Source organism: Mchenga conophoros, linkage group LG16 (genome assembly GCF_057382185.1).
Source record: "Mchenga conophoros isolate Kocher_MC1m ecotype Shallow Benthic linkage group LG16, M_conophoros_male_GT1.1, whole genome shotgun sequence".
NCBI lineage: Eukaryota > Metazoa > Chordata > Actinopteri > Cichliformes > Cichlidae > Mchenga > Mchenga conophoros.
In genome coordinates, this window is record NC_140541.1 from 7,055,064 (window position 1) to 7,074,657 (window position 19,594).

The 19,594-nt window shown below is 41.5% G+C and overlaps 1 protein-coding gene and 1 long non-coding RNA gene across 2 annotated transcripts in view; both read right to left on the reverse strand.

Moving 5' to 3' along the window:
• Positions 1–764: 764 nt before the first annotated feature.
• Positions 765–2,833, reverse strand: olig2 (oligodendrocyte lineage transcription factor 2). Its single transcript, XM_085250160.1, has 2 exons — positions 2,759–2,833; positions 765–2,346 (listed from the first exon to the last, which is right to left on the reverse strand). The coding sequence occupies exon 2, from the start codon at positions 2,322–2,324 to the stop codon at positions 1,503–1,505; it is 822 nt and encodes a 273-aa protein (XP_085106286.1). The 5' UTR covers positions 2,325–2,346; positions 2,759–2,833; the 3' UTR covers positions 765–1,502.
• A 14,105-nt stretch (positions 2,834–16,938) lies between these two features.
• Positions 16,939–19,594, reverse strand: part of LOC146556185 (uncharacterized) — a 32,109-nt gene continuing 29,453 nt past the window's right edge. Inside the window, exon 3 of the long non-coding RNA XR_014889019.1 lies at positions 16,939–18,914. This is a non-coding gene — a long non-coding RNA (uncharacterized LOC146556185). The remainder of the gene's footprint in view (positions 18,915–19,594) is intronic.

Below are 19,594 nucleotides of genomic sequence, written 5' to 3' on the forward strand. Positions count from 1 at the left end.
ATGAATTGTTCAGGAAGAAACATTCAGTTGGACAGACAGACAGGTGTCAGTGGGCTAAAAGTCATCACTGTTTGCTGAATGAAGCTCATTCTCCACCAGCTGAAGCCACATTGTGCACAACTGTGAATAATTAAAAACAGTGAGTGTCATCCAGCAGAAGAGACCAGCTCTGAAAAGTTTCTTTCATGTGGCAACATTGCTGTTGGCTCATAACATGACGAAAAATTACTTTGGGCACTCTGTTATAAATCCGAGAAAACGTTTATCGTCAAACTTGTTCTTTTTAATGAAGCCCTTTTTCATAAGATGCTCGTAACTGCTTGTATATAACACCAATAATTAGGCTGAGATTTATTATTTAAATGGGCGATATGTTTATATTTTTATTTTTTATTTTTGTTTTTTTGGTTGACAACTGAATCTAAGCCGATTGGGTTTTATATGGAGTAATAATGAAAATAAACTGATTCAAAATAAAAACTTTTCTTAAAGAGTGCTAAGGTGTTTTAGCTGAGGCGGAAAACTTTTTGTTCCCATGATAAACGTTTAATTGGCCTTGAAGATCTAAACACTACAATTTAAAACGAAAACAAAACAAGTTGTGCTTATGATGTGTAATTTCGCTGGTTATTATGTAATAATACTGAATAACCCTGTTCAGTACTGCCCTCCTGCTACAAGCTATAAACGCTGCTTTTAGTCTCCTTTAAATGTATTTATCCACAAAAAAGAAAAACAAATAAAAACAAAACCACCACAAAATGTTTTTCTCATTTCAATATTCATCTTTATTTTACATTTCAAACCCCAACATAATCAGAGATTCGTCTGAACGTCCCCTCCAAAATAAGTAAATAAATATCATTTTCAAATTTTTATTTTTATTTTTTTTGTAATTAAAAAAATAAAGAAGTGGTCGCTGTGTGCGTCTGACAGTGAATAACAGCCTACCGAGGAGAAAATAGGGAGAGGAGCATTGAATGAGGCGGACAGAATAATTATAGCAGGTGCAAGATGTGAGGAGGTGGGGTGGCGGAGTCTTCCTGGACATTTACAAGACTCTAATATATATCTCCGACTATTTAAACAGAACAGCCCATCTAGATATTTACATCCTATATTTGTGGTTTGATTCAACTTTTGGGGACTTTTTTTTTCCTGCGGTACCACAGAACGGGAAAGTATTTTTGGAATAAATGTGATCTTCAACAAACTGCATGGAAACACGTATGTGGGCCATGACCGATTCCCAGTCGCAAGAAAACGTTTGTGTGTGTTGCAGGAGCTCTGTGAAGAAAAGACCGGTTAAAACAGAGGTTAATTACTATGAAACACCGAGTTAGTTTCAAAAACACCGAAGTCCCAGTGAGGAAAACCAATGCATTGGTCTTAAATGCCTCCGTTGACGCAACGGATTCGGCAACAAAGATAAATAAAACCACGATAAAGTTGGGAGATAAGTCTTTAACACCCCCCGGAGAAAAGTTCAGCTTTGCTTGGAGTCACTTAGAGTCGCTGGTGAGCCTCGGCATGGTGACGGTGCTCATGCTGGACACATGCGGAGGCGGGACTTGGCACATGCTGCACGGACAGGGCATGCCGGTGCCAACGCCCCAGTGCTGGAAACTGCTGCCCAAGGGCCCCGCACTGGCAGTGGGCGCTTTGAGAAGTCCGTGGTGGGGTCTGACTGAAGTGACGGCGGAGATACCGGGCGCGGAAAGAGAGGCAGTGGAGACAGCCGCCGACGGGAGGAGAGGGTGATGTACCCCGGGGTGCGATGCGTGAGAAGCCGCCGGGTGTCCCGGCACGGGCCCCGCGTGTGTCATAGTCCCACATGCTGACGGGTGGAAGCCGCTGTGATGTCCGCTACTGCCGTAGATTTCACTTACAAGCCGCTTCATCTCTTCCAGAGAGTTGCTCAGCATCAGGATGTAGTTTCTCGCCAGCAGCAACGTTGCGATTTTGGAGAGTTTACGCACCGACGGTCCGTGCGCGTAGGGCATGACCTCCCGCAGCCCGTCCATGGCCACGTTGAGGTCGTGCATTCTTTTCCTCTCGCGGCTGTTGATCTTGAGGCGGATCGCCTGCAGCTCGTTCTCCGAGAGGAGTTTACGGTCTTTCTTGGATGCCATCCGGAGCGACAGAGAGTCCTCGTCGAGGGCGGAGAGGCCACGCAGACCGGGGATCTCTGACGGAGAGTCACTCTGCGTAGAGGACACAGCGCCGGAGAAGCCGTGCACAGACTTCTTCAAAGTAGACATGAAGATGTCGTCCACCTCGGGAGAGGACGGTCTGCTTGACACGCGGCTTGTATCTGAGTCCATGATCCGGGTCTCACACGCTAATCTGAGAAAAACAACAAAAAAGTAAACTTCTGAGTTACTTTACTGAAAGTTCAAATCCACATGTCGACCAAACCAAGCTCATCTTACCCATTTCGATTCTGATAATGAGAATCTGCTCATTTTAAAAAATATATTTTTAAATCAATGTAGGCCTCATAAAATATGTTAACACAGAGGAAACTTTGTGATTTAACTTTGATATAACACAATCACAGAATGGAAAAAGAAAGAAAACCATATAAAAGTTATTTGTTGAGTTCCCCATCTTTTATATGCAGCAGCCAGTAATCAGCGTCCTATTTTATTTCTGGATATTTTTTTTTCTGAGAATAATTAAAGCAGAAACACAATCTGTGTATACTGACACTAATTATCAGGATAACCTAACAGAAAATAAATAATAAAACACCTACCGAGAGTGTTTGCAGGCGCGATGAAGAGAAAAACCTAAACGTCAAATCCACTTGTTACTCCAAGTCGCATCTGACAGCCCATTTGGCACGCCTGCGTGCATATGCGGGGTTTTATAGTGGGCTGGGGTGCACAGAGGCCGGGTCACCAGGACAACGCAGTTTCTGTCCAAGCTGCCTCCCAGCGACCAATCAGCTCCGCGCAGAGGGAGGAGAGAGGGAGAGGAGGCTGACGGAGGGACCTCCAGCCTGATGTAATTACCAACACCCAGCATCACTATTAAGTGAAATCAGACACACTCCGTCCTACATATGGGCCCTTCTTGTGAAAATATTGGCCCGTGTGTATGGATAGATTTTTATTACAATAAGCCATGGAATAAGACGCATTTCTTTCCCTTTATAAGTGAAAAATAATTAGGGAAAAGCAATACAGTAAATCAAACTTAAAAAAATAATAATAATAATTGGCCTAACGTATATGAAACCTTTTTTTTATTATTGCGATTAAATTTAATTTAAAATGTGCTTGAATTCCATGTATCTTTTTTTAAGGAAGTAGCCTAAATGAGATTTCAGTTTGTTTTGATGATGAATTCGTTTTTTTATATATATATATATATATTAATAATAAACAATAAAAAAAGGAGAGTCAGTGTCGTCCCTTCGGCTGAACACAGATTACCAATCGAAGCCTAATAAGCAGTGCAATATGTTTCCTGCTTGCAGTGTTGGAGCTAGTACGGTGTTTTCCGTTTGTACCCGCTGTCGGCCAGCAGCTGCCGTTGAAGTGCATCTTTAACGTTAATTAATGAAGTGTGTAAAATTGTCTTTAACCGTTATGATCCGCAATATTTCAATTAGACTGCAGTGAGCCACAACTGCGTGGCCTGCCGCTGGCGGTTATCTGAGCCGTGACATAAGGGCCTAAACCGGTGGTCTGCACTCGGACCTAACTGAAACTGACAGCATGCATTGTGCCACAATATGACAAGTGTTGTGCAGTCGGACGCAAAGAGCCCTAATTGCCTCTACAAGTTTATCTGTTTTCATAAGGGTGAGTTATTGGTTAAATAAAAGGCGGGCTGAGGAACACCTCTGATGGGGTTAACATTTGTAACCTAGGCCTATAGATACTTTGCACCAGGCGAAACATACATAAAATAATTATTAGTTTTTCTAGTATTATTTTTCAATCTTTCTCATTCATCATATATATATATATATATATATATATATATATATATATATATATATATATATATATATATATATGTGTGTGTGTGTGTGTGTGTGTGTGTGTGTGTGTGTGTGTGTGTGTGTGTTATTCATTTAGAAAAGAAATAGCACCAAGGGAAAAAAAACAAGCAAACTAGCAAAGCTAGAAAGAAAAAGCACAAACAACTTCAGAATAGGGCAATGAGAAAATGAAAAAAAAAAGTTTTAATTTTTTTTTTTTTAAATTGATCTCTTCCTTATTTCAGCTAAGTTTTCGTAAACGGAAGACTGTTGCCATAGTTACCCTCCGTTTTAGCGCCTTGCGCACTGATTTAGGAAGCTAGTTGACCGGAACTAAGTTTGTGCGGAGTCATGTTCGATTTGACGGCCAGTCGGAAAATTTGGCATTCCAACCGTCATCTTTCAGTTAGGAGCCCTTCAGGTGTCAAAAAATCAAGGTCATTAGCGGGTGAGTGTGCTTTAGCGTGCCATACACACGCGCACACGCACGCACACGAACCCACCCACCGCCCCCGTTTTTCTCCTCCCTCTTCCTGATCCTATATTTGCTAGTTTGGCTCCTCCATTGCGTTCGCGTGTTTAGGCCTGCTCCCGTTAAATAAGATTATGCTAATGAAGTGGCATTTTAAATAAGGAGGTTTGTATCCTTGCCACCCCCCTGCTTCATTAAACATTCCCACAGTCTCAGTGTTGCAAGTGGATTCACAATGAGACACATGCTCTCCTCTTCCGCAGGGTTTTCTTTTTACCTCTAGCATCCTCATTTCACTCTCTACCACGAATTTGACCTCCCAGCAAGAATGTAACGACAGCTTGAAACATTCTGGAAGGTTGTCATAATTTCAATTATGTATTTATTTATTTTACTTATTTATATAGAGGTTATTTTTTGTTTTTAAATAACTTTTTGTGCATAACATATTTTTCTTAATGCATTAACAGAAATTGATTTTTGGTATGTCAGTGAGAAAGGCTGATATTTCAACAGGGAAAAAAATAAGTTTCGGGCCAATTCCTAAGTTTCCTAAGATTCAGAGAAAACCTATACAGCTCTCTGTGTGTGTTTTATATTGCAGCAGCTGGAAACTGCCCCCCAATCCACATGTTTGCAGTTAATTTACCTCAAAATTATTTACAAGTATTTTCTATATTGCCAGAAAACAGCACTCAACAGGAAAGAGAGTATTTGTGAATAAATAAATACCAAACCTGATTAATAATGACCAAGCAGACAGATTATTGGCAGATTATTATTTTATTTAAAAAAAAAAAAAAAACAGACAACAGCATTGCACCCATGTGATTTCCAGACCATGGGAATAAATCTGTTTCTTTAGCAGCCTCCGCTCTTCTGGTTTCATTCTTTGCACCAGATTTCTAAACCTGGCTGAGGATTTGCGCTCATTCAGCCACAAGTGCTTTGGTAACGCTGATGCTGTGATAAGGTCTGTTTTGCAGTCTGCACTCCAGTTCATCTCAAAGGGCTTTGTGAGTGGCAGTTAAGTCTTTTTCTTACCAAAACTGGGGAAACCCTTCATTTATGATCTCAGGTTTTTGAACAGGGGCAAAACAGTCATGTTCAAATAGTAAAGAGAGTTCCTTGGATGCTCTATTCAGTTTTCAAATTATTTGACAGCCAAATTGAGGGAAAACAGCTGCAACTGAAACCTAAAAACAAGGTATGTGAACAGTGGTGTTGGTAACATGTTCACTCATCTTGCAACTTTGACTCCTATCCATCTCTGGTCTTCATCAGCATCGTCCCCATCTTTTTAATTCTATCTCTGTTTCTGTCCATCAGTCTGGGTGGCGTTAGGCCCAGTGCAGTGGTGAATACCAATAGTGAGGAGGAGCATATGTGAGCCATACTTAATCCTGCTAATCTGCCTCCAAAATAAAAAAAAAGGAAGGGAACAAAAACGGCAGAAAATAGAGGAGGGTGGAAAAACATGAGAGAAGGTTTCTCTTTCTGTCTTGGGAGCTGACCAGCAGAGCCAAATGAACTGAAAGACATGAATAATGTCCTGGCTGTCCCCCTCGATCCCTTTCTCTCTGAAATCCTGGAACGAAATGAAGCAAAATTCTCGCTTTTGTTAAATTCTGTAGTGAAGAACGTGAGATGCCGCCAGCCACTGCCGTTACTGTGAGCGTGTTTCTGCAAGTGCACTTTGTCTCCCGCTCAGATTTGCATGCATGTCTCGTGCATTAGCGCTTTACTGTACATCTAGTGGCCTAGTTAATGCCAATAAATTAGGGTGAAGCAAAAACATGAGAAAGTGCCTGCACCCCAATTTTAACTTTAGTTATACTCGGGAAAAGTCAAAACTGGAAAAGATATAAAGTCTCCACACACCAGACGAGTGCCAGTGAGATTGTGCCTGTTATACAAACTCCACCTCTTACCTCTTCTAGCTGTCTGGCTTCATCTAAACTCCAGCTCCTCTTACTGAGGACCATCAAAAAGTATTTAACTCTTTTAGTATGTGGTGACAAATTGTTTGCAGGTAGTCACTGGTCTTTTTCTGTTATCCCCAGTTTTGTCAACTTTTATTCACCACGTCAAACAGGCAGTGATTTAGATTAAAGAAGTGTAGAGTTAACCAGTGCAGGACTGTTTGGCTATAAAAATGTCAGTCATCACGTTGAACCTCTTACTCTTGTCCGTTTGAGTGTTCCAAGTCAGATTCAGCAAACTCTCTTAAAGCCACGAACTCGTCATTATGCTTATTTCAGCCTGATGCATGGCACCTGTTCACGAGCAGGTGTTCGTTTGTGAGATTTGCATAAATTAACATAAATATTGACCCTAAAAATGCTATACAGGGCTACCTGCTCTGCTCCTTTTCAGACAACTTTAATTCAGAAGGTTGTTACTAGAAATGAACAAGAAGGACTTCACAATGAGGAGGTTCAAGCCCTGCTGTTTTTGCAGTGCCAGTAATAATTCTAGGAGGCAGGAGGCAATTATAAAACATAAGAGTTATCATATATTGAAAAGGGAATGGTGGGATTATAAGCAAGGTCTAGAGAGTTTAAATCTGATGTTGTAGGAAAACCAGAGGCAGCTGTTAGAAAAGGGTTTTTTTCCCCAACATGTATTATAAGTACGTAATCTCATTATGTCATAAAATTGAATCATAAACTCTGGAAAAACATGGAGCAAATCCTGTGCCCCCCTTGTACCCCGCTACTAGCCTAGCATCCACCTGTGGGCTCACACTGCAAAACTCATTCACCGCTCCCCAATTTCTTTGTGTGCCACACTGCAGGGAGTGATCAGTTCAAAGCCTCTATACTAAACTAACTCTATTTTCTTACTATCTTGCATATTTCTAATGATCCAGAAGATAGCACGCTCCTGCTTTATTTTTGGTTCGTTTCAGTTCTAATTTTTTCCTTCTCATAGATAATATTCATGCATTTAGGAGTATTGCGATTCTTAAATCAAATACTGTAAGAAAAATATTGTATGTGTGCTTCCCATTGTCTAAAAATAAGTGCAGTGTGTTTAAAAGAGATACAGAAAAACTCATCAACAAGTTGTTTAAGACCATGATCTTAAAGAAGAAAACCTGTAGCATGTTCTTTAGCCTGTTTAAGACGATTTGCAACAACATTTGCAGATGATTATCAGTGCATAATGTTCGTCTAGCTACAGCCTTTGATTAATTCTGCAATCATCCTTTTCACTGTATCACTTTGTTTACAAAAAAGAGTCTGCAGCCATGCTAGCATGTTGTGAGGGGCTTTATTATATTATTATTTAAGTGCTGATGTTTTTAGTCTTCTTGGTCTTAAATAAATAAATGCTAACCCAGACTCACACTAGGTGGTGTAGGTGCTGAAAATGCAAACAAATACACGAGAAAGTCATCAGGAAGTCACCAAAGTGCTACTGCACCTCTGTACAGATGTGTAGAGACACATGAGGGCGAAAGGTCACATCAGTAACATATACTAAATCGTGTGTACCTTGGCTGCCGAAGGAGTCTTCAGGCCAGTGTGTCTCAGGGGCTGGACAGCGCTGGGTTTTGCTGGCCGGGGGCTTTATCTCTACAACAGCTATTAGGAGGTAATTAAGTCCTAACACTGCAGAGCCTCCCATGGTTACTATAACATAACTGCAAATGGGAAGCTTACAAGCTCCTTTAGACGGCATGACAAATTGAATGGAACTCATTGGGCTTCAGCTATTCTTCCAGCGGCCCCATCTGGCTGGGAAAAGATAAAGGGGATTTGCTGGAGGTTGTGAGGGGTTGAGCCTCCGTGCTCGGCGTGTTAGTGTGTGTGCGTGAGGGATAAGTAACAAGAAGGGGGTCCTGGACCAGCATAGGGAGTGTTTTGAGGGTTCCAGGGGGATTTTTTTCTCTACTCTTTGGTGTGAGCTTCAATTCAACAGGCAGCCTGAGATTTGCTTTGGCCAAATGTTACAAATGTTTCGACAACCTGGTCTCTGATCCTCCGGGGTCACCCAGGAGGGCACGGGGGTACAACAGCTTTACGCCCAGAGATTTAACAAAGCAGCATGGGGATGAATATATTCACACTTGTATTCACTGCCCGAGCCTCCAGATGCTTGTTTTAGGGAGCCAGAGACTAGACTGTGTCGCACTATGCTCAAAGCAGGCCAGCTGGCTATTTGTGTCCATCGTGCATCCATCGCCAAACTTGAGAGGACAAAAAAAAGTGTCACGTTCACTGGAGTGAAGCTGTCAATTGTTTATGGGTGGAAAAGCCGGTGAGATTATTCTAAGACTGATTAAAGCATATTTTAAAGCGATTAGAGCATTTTAAATTTGCACAAGTGTTCCATATAATAGTCTAAACATAAATGCATCTCAATGATGCAAATCATCTCAGGACCCTTGAAGCAACTGAGCAAGAAGAGCACAAGATAAAAGATACTGAAGACAAAGTAACATATGAAGGACCATCATTTATACTAACTCATGTTATTAATATTAATCTTTTATCCATCATATTTATAACTTTTTACAGGTAGGCTCAATAACAAAAATAGGTCATTGTACAAAGCAATAATGCGAACAGTACCATAGTGTGCAGCTGGAATAAGTGTATCTAACTGAAAACAACTCGTATATGTAAATATATGAATGCGCACATTTCTGGAAATCCTGTGGTTTTATCCATATTTTATTAATATTTCCACATTTTTCAGAAATATGTCATTTTTAACCACAGAAACAGCCCATGAATGCTCTCAATGGACTTTCAGTTGCTTGCTAGGAGAAGAGAAGGAAATTCAGATTCCATAAAAGCGACATCTTCCTTAAGCAAGATCAAAAAGTTTTAGATCAAGTTATTTGAAGATTTGGTGTGAATGGACAACTGAAACAAAAAGAAACAAAGAATGTATCTGTGGTTATTGTGGATTTGTCCTCAGTCCTGCTGAAAGCCACTGATAGCCCTACAGTATCCTCCGTGCCGCATCACAATGGGTGTAAAGGGGTCTAATGACGGGGATCTGCCAAGCTTAACAGGCTCTCATTCAGATGGCGATTGTCAGAAGGCAGGAGACAATAGGCTGAGGAATAACAATAGTGTACACAAGCAGACCAGGCCATCCCCGTTCTGTTGCAATTAGCATCATATGTAGAGACTGAGAGGGCTGGGCTGCATTCCTTCATTCTCCCTACCAGCCTCCTGATCCCATCACACACACACAAGCTCATCATCCCTAACAAGGGGGTGGAGTACTTTATTGCTACCTCACTACTAACCAGCTGGCACACCCCCAGCACACACACAGACATGCACTCAACACTGTTGTTTCTTTCTCTAGTGGTTATGTTGAAGTCGACCAGTGTTGGCCATACCTGACTCAAAAAATATATATGTGTGGTGAAAATTTGACAGGGCACTCAATTGTTGAGCTGTGGACTTTTACAGATGATGAAGTTAAGATGTATTCACCAACATGAATATTGATGGAGACATATTCATGATGGGTACATGATTTGTTTCTCTGATATTTTGCTACACCGCGTATGAACACAGCCTGAAGAAGGTAGTAAAGCTTGATGAGCACGCCTACATAAGCCTTGGTTCCACCACAGGAACTTTTTAAAGTAAACTTTAATAAGCATGGTAAACTGCGACTCTTTGTTAGGTATTAACATCAAAGTGACCTAAATTTCAATGACCGAATGGGAGTCACTTCATCATCACAGAATATCCCAATTAGTTTGTATATCTGGAAGACGAGTTTTTTGGTGTAGACATATGAGCTGCTGTAGAAGATACCAAAACATAATTTCTCCCTTATAGGTTAAAAGAGTTTTTCCACACTCATTATTCATTAAGAGTCGTGTTGTGTACTGAGGCGACGTTAACAAACCTGGAGGGCCTAGAGAATGGACAGGTCTTCAAGGAGACCTATGGGGTAGAAACGCAGAGAGGTGGGGGTGATTTGGACCCACTTGGCAGCTTACCATACTAGCTCTCCTTCAATTCTTCAGCAATTATGCTGTCATCAAGCCATTTTGCCTTTTTTGAGAATGAAGAGAGCAACACAAATAAGGGCCACGCTGATTTAATTAAACTAATACCAATTCATGTTTGAGCGAGATGCTTGAGGTGTCATTAGGAGGAGAAGGACAGAAAGGGTCTGTTCCTGTGTGTTTGTGTGTGTTTGTCCGTGCCCGTGAGTCTATGCATGGATGCCCATTATGTATGTGAGAAATTCTGAGCATTTGTGCATGTGAGTGTGTATGTGTGGGCGTGTGTCCTCTCACTTCCAGTCCATTGAGCTGCTGCGGTGCTGGTGCATGCTCTCTGCTGTCCTGGTTTTGGTCCAACAGAACATAATGTGTGGAGTGAAGGAGAGAGGCGATGGGAGAAAGCAGAAAGAGGGGGGGGGGAGGGGGGGTTGCACGGAGGGGGCTGTTTGTCACTGTGAATCGGCTCAGGGTGGTTCACATCATCTGGCCATTGATGGCTGCCCCTCCCCTGTTGTAAAACAAGCTCCTGTGGGCCTGCCTGAACACTGGGGGCATTGTGTCCCACCCTTGCAGGAAACATGCCACCCAAAGTGCTGCTACCCCCCACCACCACCGTCCACCCACAGCATCTCCAGTCCTTTGCCCTCTCCATCTCGTTCCATCCTTTCCACCCTTGCTCCAGCACAGCCTTGTGTCAACCTCAAGCTGGCGGTGAAGGCAACAAGACATAATGGTGTAGCACGATCATTTGAATGCAACAGGTAGGACTAAAGAGGATGGAGGGAGAGGCGGAGTGAGCAGCAAGTGGAGGAGCTTGAGGGAGGTGCAGGGAGAATGACAGATTTGAAGGGCTGGTGTAAAGGGGGCGTTCCCCGCGGTTTCCGTAAGATGGAGGGCTAATGGGAAGATTGATGGATTGAGACAGCAAAACAAAACAAGGGGTGGTGATAAAATGTAAAGTGGGGGATAAAGCAAGTAGGGCTTGGGCTGAATTGTGTCTTAAAGCCTCAATTCTGAGGTTGTGTGAGTGTGTGTGTCACAAGGCCAGGAGAAGGAGGAAAATTTACTGCCTTTGGGGGCAGGGAGTAGGTGCGACTCGTTCCCTAATTGCCAGGGAGGTCTCGGGATCTTTGGGTACAAGACAAGTGTGAAGGGTGGGAGAATAAGACAGGATACAAGAGGTTAGTGCAGGTCAATGCTGACCACCTAAGATGCCCCTCGCAAAAGGCGCACACCCTCCCCCCATTCCATTTCACCCCTCACCAAGTGCCCTGGCTGAATGCTATAAATAAATATCGTGTCTTCCCCACTAAAAGCTGATAATTTACTGCCCACCCATCCCGTTCTGCCCATCTCTTCTCCATTTCTCAGCTCCGTTGCCAGGCGGTGAATGAAGCTCGTCCTTTGAGATTGGAGAGCCGGGCCTGTGTTTTCTGGAGGGGCTGTCCTCAAAGTTTGGAGCACTCTGGAGTGGACACACACAAACACACATATGCTTATATCTTGAATGCCACACATGCTCCTTTTATCAGCCACCTCTATAACAGCTACCCTCATGGGAAGAATTTAAGGTTTGTTCAATGCAGGTGAAGAGAGCTAACTCTTTTCTTTTCTAATTAAATGTGAGGCTAACAGGTGCTTCAGGTTGATGATTCTTAACTCTGTGTCAGAGTGAAAGGCAGATTTGCACTCTCTTAATTCACCTGCGTTGTCTGTCTGCACTCTCTTTACAAAGACTTCACTATTAAAGTTAGTAAAACTTATTAACCTAAAAATGTAATCCATTGTGTATGTTATACATGCATGCTTAGAGATGCTTGCAGGTGTTTTATGCAGGTTTAACATGGACAGTGTGTACACCTATTGGTACATTTCTACAAATATGCCCTAAAAGCCCCAGAAACAAGCATGAGAAAGAAAAAAAGTCAGTAATTCAGGAGATGTTAAACCGCACTAGAGTACCAAGCCTGATCAGGCTACTGTTAAGTGCAGTTTTTAAAATGAACTTTGCATTGGTTGCAGTTACTTGAAGCCTGGTTTCAGCAATACACATTCATGTGAATGCACATTTGAGTGGCTTTTTCCTAGCAGCACTGTCTTGCTAATTTGAAATTTCTGATTTGTGGAAACTACGGAGCATCAAAGTTAAAGAAAAAGAAATCTCACTATCATTAACACAGGAAAAACACTAGAGTTGAACGTTCAGCATATCTTCAGGTCAGTTTTTTTCATTTTTACCCGCCTTTACCACTTCCTCCTTCTGCGTGCACTTTGTGGTTCAACCATAATGTAGTAAGTACAGGATGACACCCTCCTTGCGACTGGGAAAATTGGTGGTTTGTCCATTGATTGCATTTGATTTTTTTTTTACCTTTGGTGAAGGATTGTAAGTAGTTGCAGCAGCCAACTACTTACAATCTACTGAACTACTGATGGCCCAGAGGCTGAGTGTGCAACACCCTCAATCTCTGAGTGTCAACTTTTGATTGATTCGACTCAACTGGTTGTGTTCTGGTATTATTGCTTTATGAAAGCAGGGTTGACAAGCATTTTTCAGTTGAATCGTCATCCTGCAGTAACTACGTCACTATTTGTGAAATTTCAGTTTCACGTCAGTTTCAAATTTCTGTCGTTCAGTCTCTAAGTGACTCTGAACGAAAGTAGCTAATGTGAATTTCTATCTATGTTGTTGTCTGTTGCGACAGATTTGCAATTTTTAACAACTGATCACAGCGTGTAGTTACCAACCTGACCCCGTTCAATCACAAACCGAGGTCAGACTGACCCCGTCTTATTGCTGTTTTATCACTGTCGTGATGCACCAAAGTTGCTTTGAAGGTAGCAACTGAATAAGAGTGGTCCCAGTCCCAGTCACCAGCTTTGAAACAATCATTTTGAAGGCAACACGACTGCAAGTTCACCGTTTTGCCAAGTGTGACTGTAGCAATAACCGTGAAATAAAAGACACCACTGATAAACTAAAAAAAACAAAAGGAAAAATCAAAATCAAGGTAGCCAAGATATTGTTATGTGTCCTTTGAATTCCATGCTAGAGGATGAAGTAAATATTGGCAATTTTAAAGATGAGAACATGAAGGCAAACAGTGTTGACAGCTACAAGAATGTGCCCCAGATTAATGTTTGCTAATCATTTTGGCATAAATGTAATTTTAGATCACTTTTGATATTTTGAACATGAGGACCTGTTGCTTTGTCCCATATAGTCTTTAGCAATTTCCACAGGATTTCTCCAATTAATTGTTTTAATTGCTTTTTCTTTGGCACTTTTGCTTCCTATTTCTTTCTTGCAGCCATCTGCTTCCCTGGCGCCCTTGCCTGCCTGGCATCCACCTGGAAAGAAAAAAACAAGAAAGAACAACAAAGACGACAAAGACAGATACAAGTATGAAACTGCCAGGGCTGCCATGGAGTCGTTCACTGACCTACTGTAGCTCAAAAGAGGACAGAGTGAAAGAATAAGAGGGAAAAAAGAATCAAAGAGGAGGAGAGTGTGCTGGCAGCCTCTCCCTGCCTCTGCTGCCATGCCAGAGTCAAACAGGCACAACTAAGAAATTGTTACCCTAACAGGGGGCACAGGGAGGGCAGAGAGGGATGGAAGAGGGTCTATTGAGGAAGAAAATAGTGCATGTATTCCCCAGTAAATCAGTGTTGTTGAGAAGATTGGCTTTGCCAATAAAGTGAAGAAACGACAGTGGCAGCTGCACCCAGTTCAGTTCCTGCTGACAGAGATGAGGCTTTTGTTTGGGACACAGTGAACGACATAGGGTTGCATGGTCTGGAATGTGACGTTACTGTTTTTTTAATAGAGATGGGGTCAAAATGGGGCACACTCAGGGACCAATTGGGAACCAGATTTTGTTTGTGTGTCGTTATAAAACATGTGTGCCATTTATAGCAAGTTCAGTCATAAATCAAACGCTCCTACTTTAAGTTTAAGCCAAAAATAAGCTATTTTAATGTTGAATGTAAAGTCAGTGTCAATTTCTCAATTTTGAATTGAACTCATCTTGTTGTTGCACAAAAGGAGACACTAACAGGCAAAGTAAAACATGGTTTGGATCCAGAGCTCATCTTAGAGGAAGGGGCCTCTGCAACTCGATTCAAGAGAAAACTTTTCTATCCTGGCAGGAGGGATCTTTTCTAGCATAATGGTGCCCCCATCCACAGGGCTAGAGATTACTTCTGTTATAGAAATGCAAGCGTGAAAAATAAAAGCAAAATGTTTGTCTTGTTGCAAGCAACTCAAGTTATTAGTTGTTGATGCTTGTTAATCCACCTGGACTAATATTACATGATACATTGAACATACAGCTGCTTTACCCTGACGACAGTTAGCAAGTCAACGCGTGACTTCATTCTGGCTGCACCTGCAGTGCGCTTGAGTGTTTTTGCATGCGTGTGTGCAAGTATGTGTCCCTGCATGGATGCACGTGTGTGAATTTAACAGGCAGGTGGTAATGAGGCAGACCGAGCTGTGCTGGCTTCTATAATGAGGAGGCAGGCAGTGAGGGGCAGGGCCAATGCTACTAATGGGCTCCTATAGCCTTTAATAAGCAGTAATTATAGTGTGTGTTTACCAAGTGGCTCCAACCTGGTTGAAAATGGTTACCTTCACTCGTAGCTACTTCACTGCTGGCCCTCCCACCCAGGAATACAACAGAACAATGCTGCACAAAGCTTTTTGTGCACTGCATGTGTGTTGGAATTAGCATGTATGTTTTCTTTTGTATCATTTGTTGAAACGCTGTAATATTTTTGTGCATGATTTTCAGTTTCTGAATCTAACAGGGAATACCAAAGCATCCACGTTCAAACAGAGCAGTGACTAGCATTCCAGTGTGTATGAATGCACCTGAAGCAGATTTACTCAGACTTCATTCTCATGCTGCGTATTACAATCTAAAAATTGATGTAGTACTTTAATAGTTTGTGTCTCCCCTTTGGTTGCACTTTGACCTCTACCCAACCTCTGGCTGACCCTGTGGAGACACTCAGCGATTTGGGGAAGCCCTCTCAGTGACCTCATCAATCACAACATCAGCAGCCAGGCTCCAGGTTCTCCCTCTTTCTCTAGCGGCTGCTGCATTGTCTTCTTTCCGTCTCCTTCTCTATGTTGATGTAACACTCTCTTTCTCTAGTTCTACTTTTCTTCCTATTCTCTCATCACACCCTCAAACCTCACTGTGACTTTGATTAGGGTTCAACTGTCAGACGTTCAAATTAATATCATTCCTGCCTGTCATGCACTCAACCCCTCAGTTTACCAAAACTTCCTTCCACATTGTCTCAACATTTTGTTCTCTCCTTCATTTTCCCCTTCATTTTTAAAAGGATGGAAGTTAGCTGAGGAAAGGCTTGTTCTTGTTTCAGAAGCTATTGAGTTAGGATGATTAGCAGGTCGAGCTCTCACTGAGACACACATACTGTGCTGAAAAAATGTATTAAACCGCCACCCAGTGTGAGGTTTATCCCACTGCTGTCCAAAATTAACAGTAACAGCTCTTTAATCAACATGATATTTTTTAAACACTAAAATATAATAATATAGTTGCTATGTTGTTACATATTTGTTACTATTTTTACACCAAAATCAGAAAAATGTAGTGAAGCAATTTATTTGCTTTCATTCCTGAACATAAGAAGCAGTTTTATGCTTCTCAGAAAAGTCCAGTGTGCCGGCTCAATCAGTTTGTAATTCGCCTAATAATTAACAATAATTTTTTTTTTAAGTTACAATCAAGTTTTTGATAGATTTCTCAAACATTTGTCTTTTCTTGTTTTGTGACAGGAGGTCTAATAAATTTGTTGAGTGCTGCATCTATTCTGCTTTACAACAGCACGGTTATAAAACTAACCAAACACAGCGTCTCAGTGCAGAGGAGCATAAACTGGCTCTGGGATGTTATAGCAGGTTTCCACAGCTCGGCTGGTTCATCCAGTTTGATGTCCGACAACAATAACCTTTCTAAACCCCTGCTCATTAAAGTATGGTTACAGATGAAGAGAGATTAAAGCTTTCGTTAGTAAAATGTGAAGATTTTGCATCCTTGCACAACCAAATGATTCTCCTCATTATGTTGCATATGATTTGAAGCCTTTTCTCACTGAATGACTTGCCTGGATTTTTTGCTCTGATAGTTTCTTCAGTGAAAACAATACTTTTAAAATATTTGAAGCAGGGAAAATGTTACTATGATTAGTATACATCGGTATATGTGGTCTGTACACAGTGCTCAGTCCTTTGAGAATGAACTTGAACACCTCACCGCCACAACTCTAGCTCACTATAGCCGTTATAGAAGCTGATTAAAGCCCACGGTTTTAACTGACATGCTCTATGGGTGTAATGTTTGGGTGTTGACGTACTTTTATCCATACGGTCTTTATCAATGGGCTGTGTTATGTGTTCAGCTAAACCGAAAAATAAAACACTGAAGTGATTACAAAAAGTTCAAAGGCACCACAGCGGTTTAATGAGTACAAAGAGGTGGATTTAACGTGATATTCACACATCAGTCTGCTTTTGTCTGACAAAGATAAGCTTGAATACTTCATTATGTGAGAGAGAGAGACAAAACTGCCAGCCAGCTTAACAGCAGCCTGATCAGATATCAACATTCACTCATAAACACACACAAACACTTGCTGTTTTCTGCTTTTGGTTCAACAGTAGCAGCAGGGCCTTCGCTCACTTTCAGGGTGGTATTTCTCTGACGGTTGGGCCCATCTTTGATGTGGAGATGAATGCGTAGGATAAAGTTGGTCCACTATCTCAGTGGCCATTCACACGTCATGAGAACAGCAAACCAGTAAAATAACTGGGTTTCTAATCTGGTGCCCATGCTGGGACAGAACCACAAGTTTGCTCACGCCACAGTTTGTGCTCTTTCTGTCTCCCTCTGTCTGTTTCAGTGTGTGCGTGTGTGTGTGTGGTGTTCATAGTGCAAGAAGCACCCAAACACCCAAAGAAAACCTGCCATAATGAAAGGTAACATTAAAAAGTGCATTGTAAGACCCAAATTTTAGCAGATGACTGTTAAAAAGGCGTAAATTTGGAGGGTAAAAGCTGTAACTGTGATGGGATTAATGAATTTAGCACAATAGCACAATTACGTCACTGCATCACTGAGAAATGTAACGTGATTGCAGTTAGACCCAACACTGTCGTTAACATAAGTTGATTTATATTGACAGCTTGTACAAAGCCCAGTGTTCTACTTACTTACTGTATTTACCAAAACTTTACTGAATATAATTTAGAGAAGAGCGGCAGCATCAGTTCAAAAACAACATCTGTTCACATCCGCAGTGAAGGAGGAAGTTGGGAGACATTGTAAGGATGGGTGGGTCATCAAAGCTTTAAACTTTATCAAAGATGTTTTTAATGTAACTCGTCTCATGCTAATAAAGCTCTCTAATCGTAGCAAAATACTGCCAGTTCCCTAAACAAAGTTGTATTTTTGTGGAAAGCCTGATTTAGCCTGATTCGGTTTGCACATTCGCTTAGGATTTGTGCTGGTTCAAGCTCGGGAGGAGACCCGTTGGGGTTGCGTCAGGGATATAATTAGCAGTGGAGACGAGGATAAGTATTTTACATTCTGGCTTTTTGTGGAGAAACAGCTGTTAAGTGTAAATCTGTATCTGCAGTAGAAGGCAAAGGTGGTGTAGGATCACTTTTAACTACAGCTGGCAGCATCTCCCCACAAGATTCCCTAAGTAAGACACTCAGGTTATATAAATAAAAGTCAAAGTAATTTTAAATTTGACGGAAATCTCAAGGTTTTAAGAACAATAATCATATCAGAATTATATTTTATGAATTATTAAATTAAACTCTTTTTCTTACACTACATTCATTTGAGGATTGCACTTCTTTAGTAACTTTCCGCCATCAGGGTTTGTACACATCCCGCCTCCACCACTGAGAGAGAAATAGGCCACATTTGAGTAGTTGCGTTATCATTTGGCCCATCACTGTTTTTCCATGACAATGAAAACAAATCCAGCTTACACTCATTTCTGTTTTCTCTCAGACTCTATGTGTGAGAGAAAGCCTCCCTCTGTCCTCACTCTATAAAGGCTTGATCTCTGCCTCTGTTGAATATGTTAATCCATCTGGTGGTCCCCCTGCTCTTTCTCTCTGCCCACGAGACCCCCACTACCCCACTCTCCCTTCCCAAGTAGGGGAAAGGGAATCTGGGATACTTCAGCAGAGGCTTGGTGGGCCAGGATTTCATCCCCTGGATGATTATTTGTGGTGAAGAGAAGAGGGAGAAGGAGAGGTGCAGGACATAATCCTATTGACCATCCCTGTCCCATATGGTGAACGCACTGGCCTCTCCAGTGGTACAGTCAGTGGAGTGGCAGGGACAGCTTGCCTCTCCAGTCGGGGCACATTTTCACTAAGGCCCACCATCTCACGCTCTCATGCAGGATCACTGAAAAGACAAGGATTTTTTTTGTTAGTCTGTCACAGAGATGGGAGTCTAATGCTGTCTGATCACAGTTTAATTACACGTGTACGCGTCTGTTTACTACTTATATGGTTTCTAGCCATCTTGCTAATAATTGGATAACATATAACTAGAACAGAGGGAAGCTAAAACACACACACACACACATATACACATACATATACACCTGGTAAAAAAAAAAGAAAAAGGGTGAAAAGACAAATAATAGTAGTACGTTTTTTGTAGAGGTATATTTAGATAAATACAGATGTATGAAATTGTCTGTGTGCATCTTTTTTTTTCTTGGCATGAAAAAAATGAATTCAATAACAATTTCTAATCAATATTTATTAATTAATTTGCCAAAACTGGGGGAAAGGGCCTGAAACTATACAAATATAGTCCTCTGCAATTCTGCATTTCTCCCCAAATTTTAATGGCATGCTGGGAAAAGTTGGATGTTGTAACAACTGCAAAGAAATAAAAAGTCTAAAGACAGTAAATATATGTTGTGTACAATATTGAGTTTACTCATTTTGTTAATGCATAATTAAAGCTCAACAGCATCATCTGTGAAATCTGCATTAAAATCACTGCAATATCATACCAAAAACTTTTGTGTGTGTGTGTGTGCGTGCGTTTGCGTGTGTGTCTACGTCTCAGTG

Bases quoted from the DNA above. Each gene is read 5' to 3' on its own strand.
- olig2 (XM_085250160.1), bottom strand. From the start codon at position 2,324: ATGGACTCAGATACAAGCCGCGTGTCAAGCAGACCGTCCTCTCCCGAG.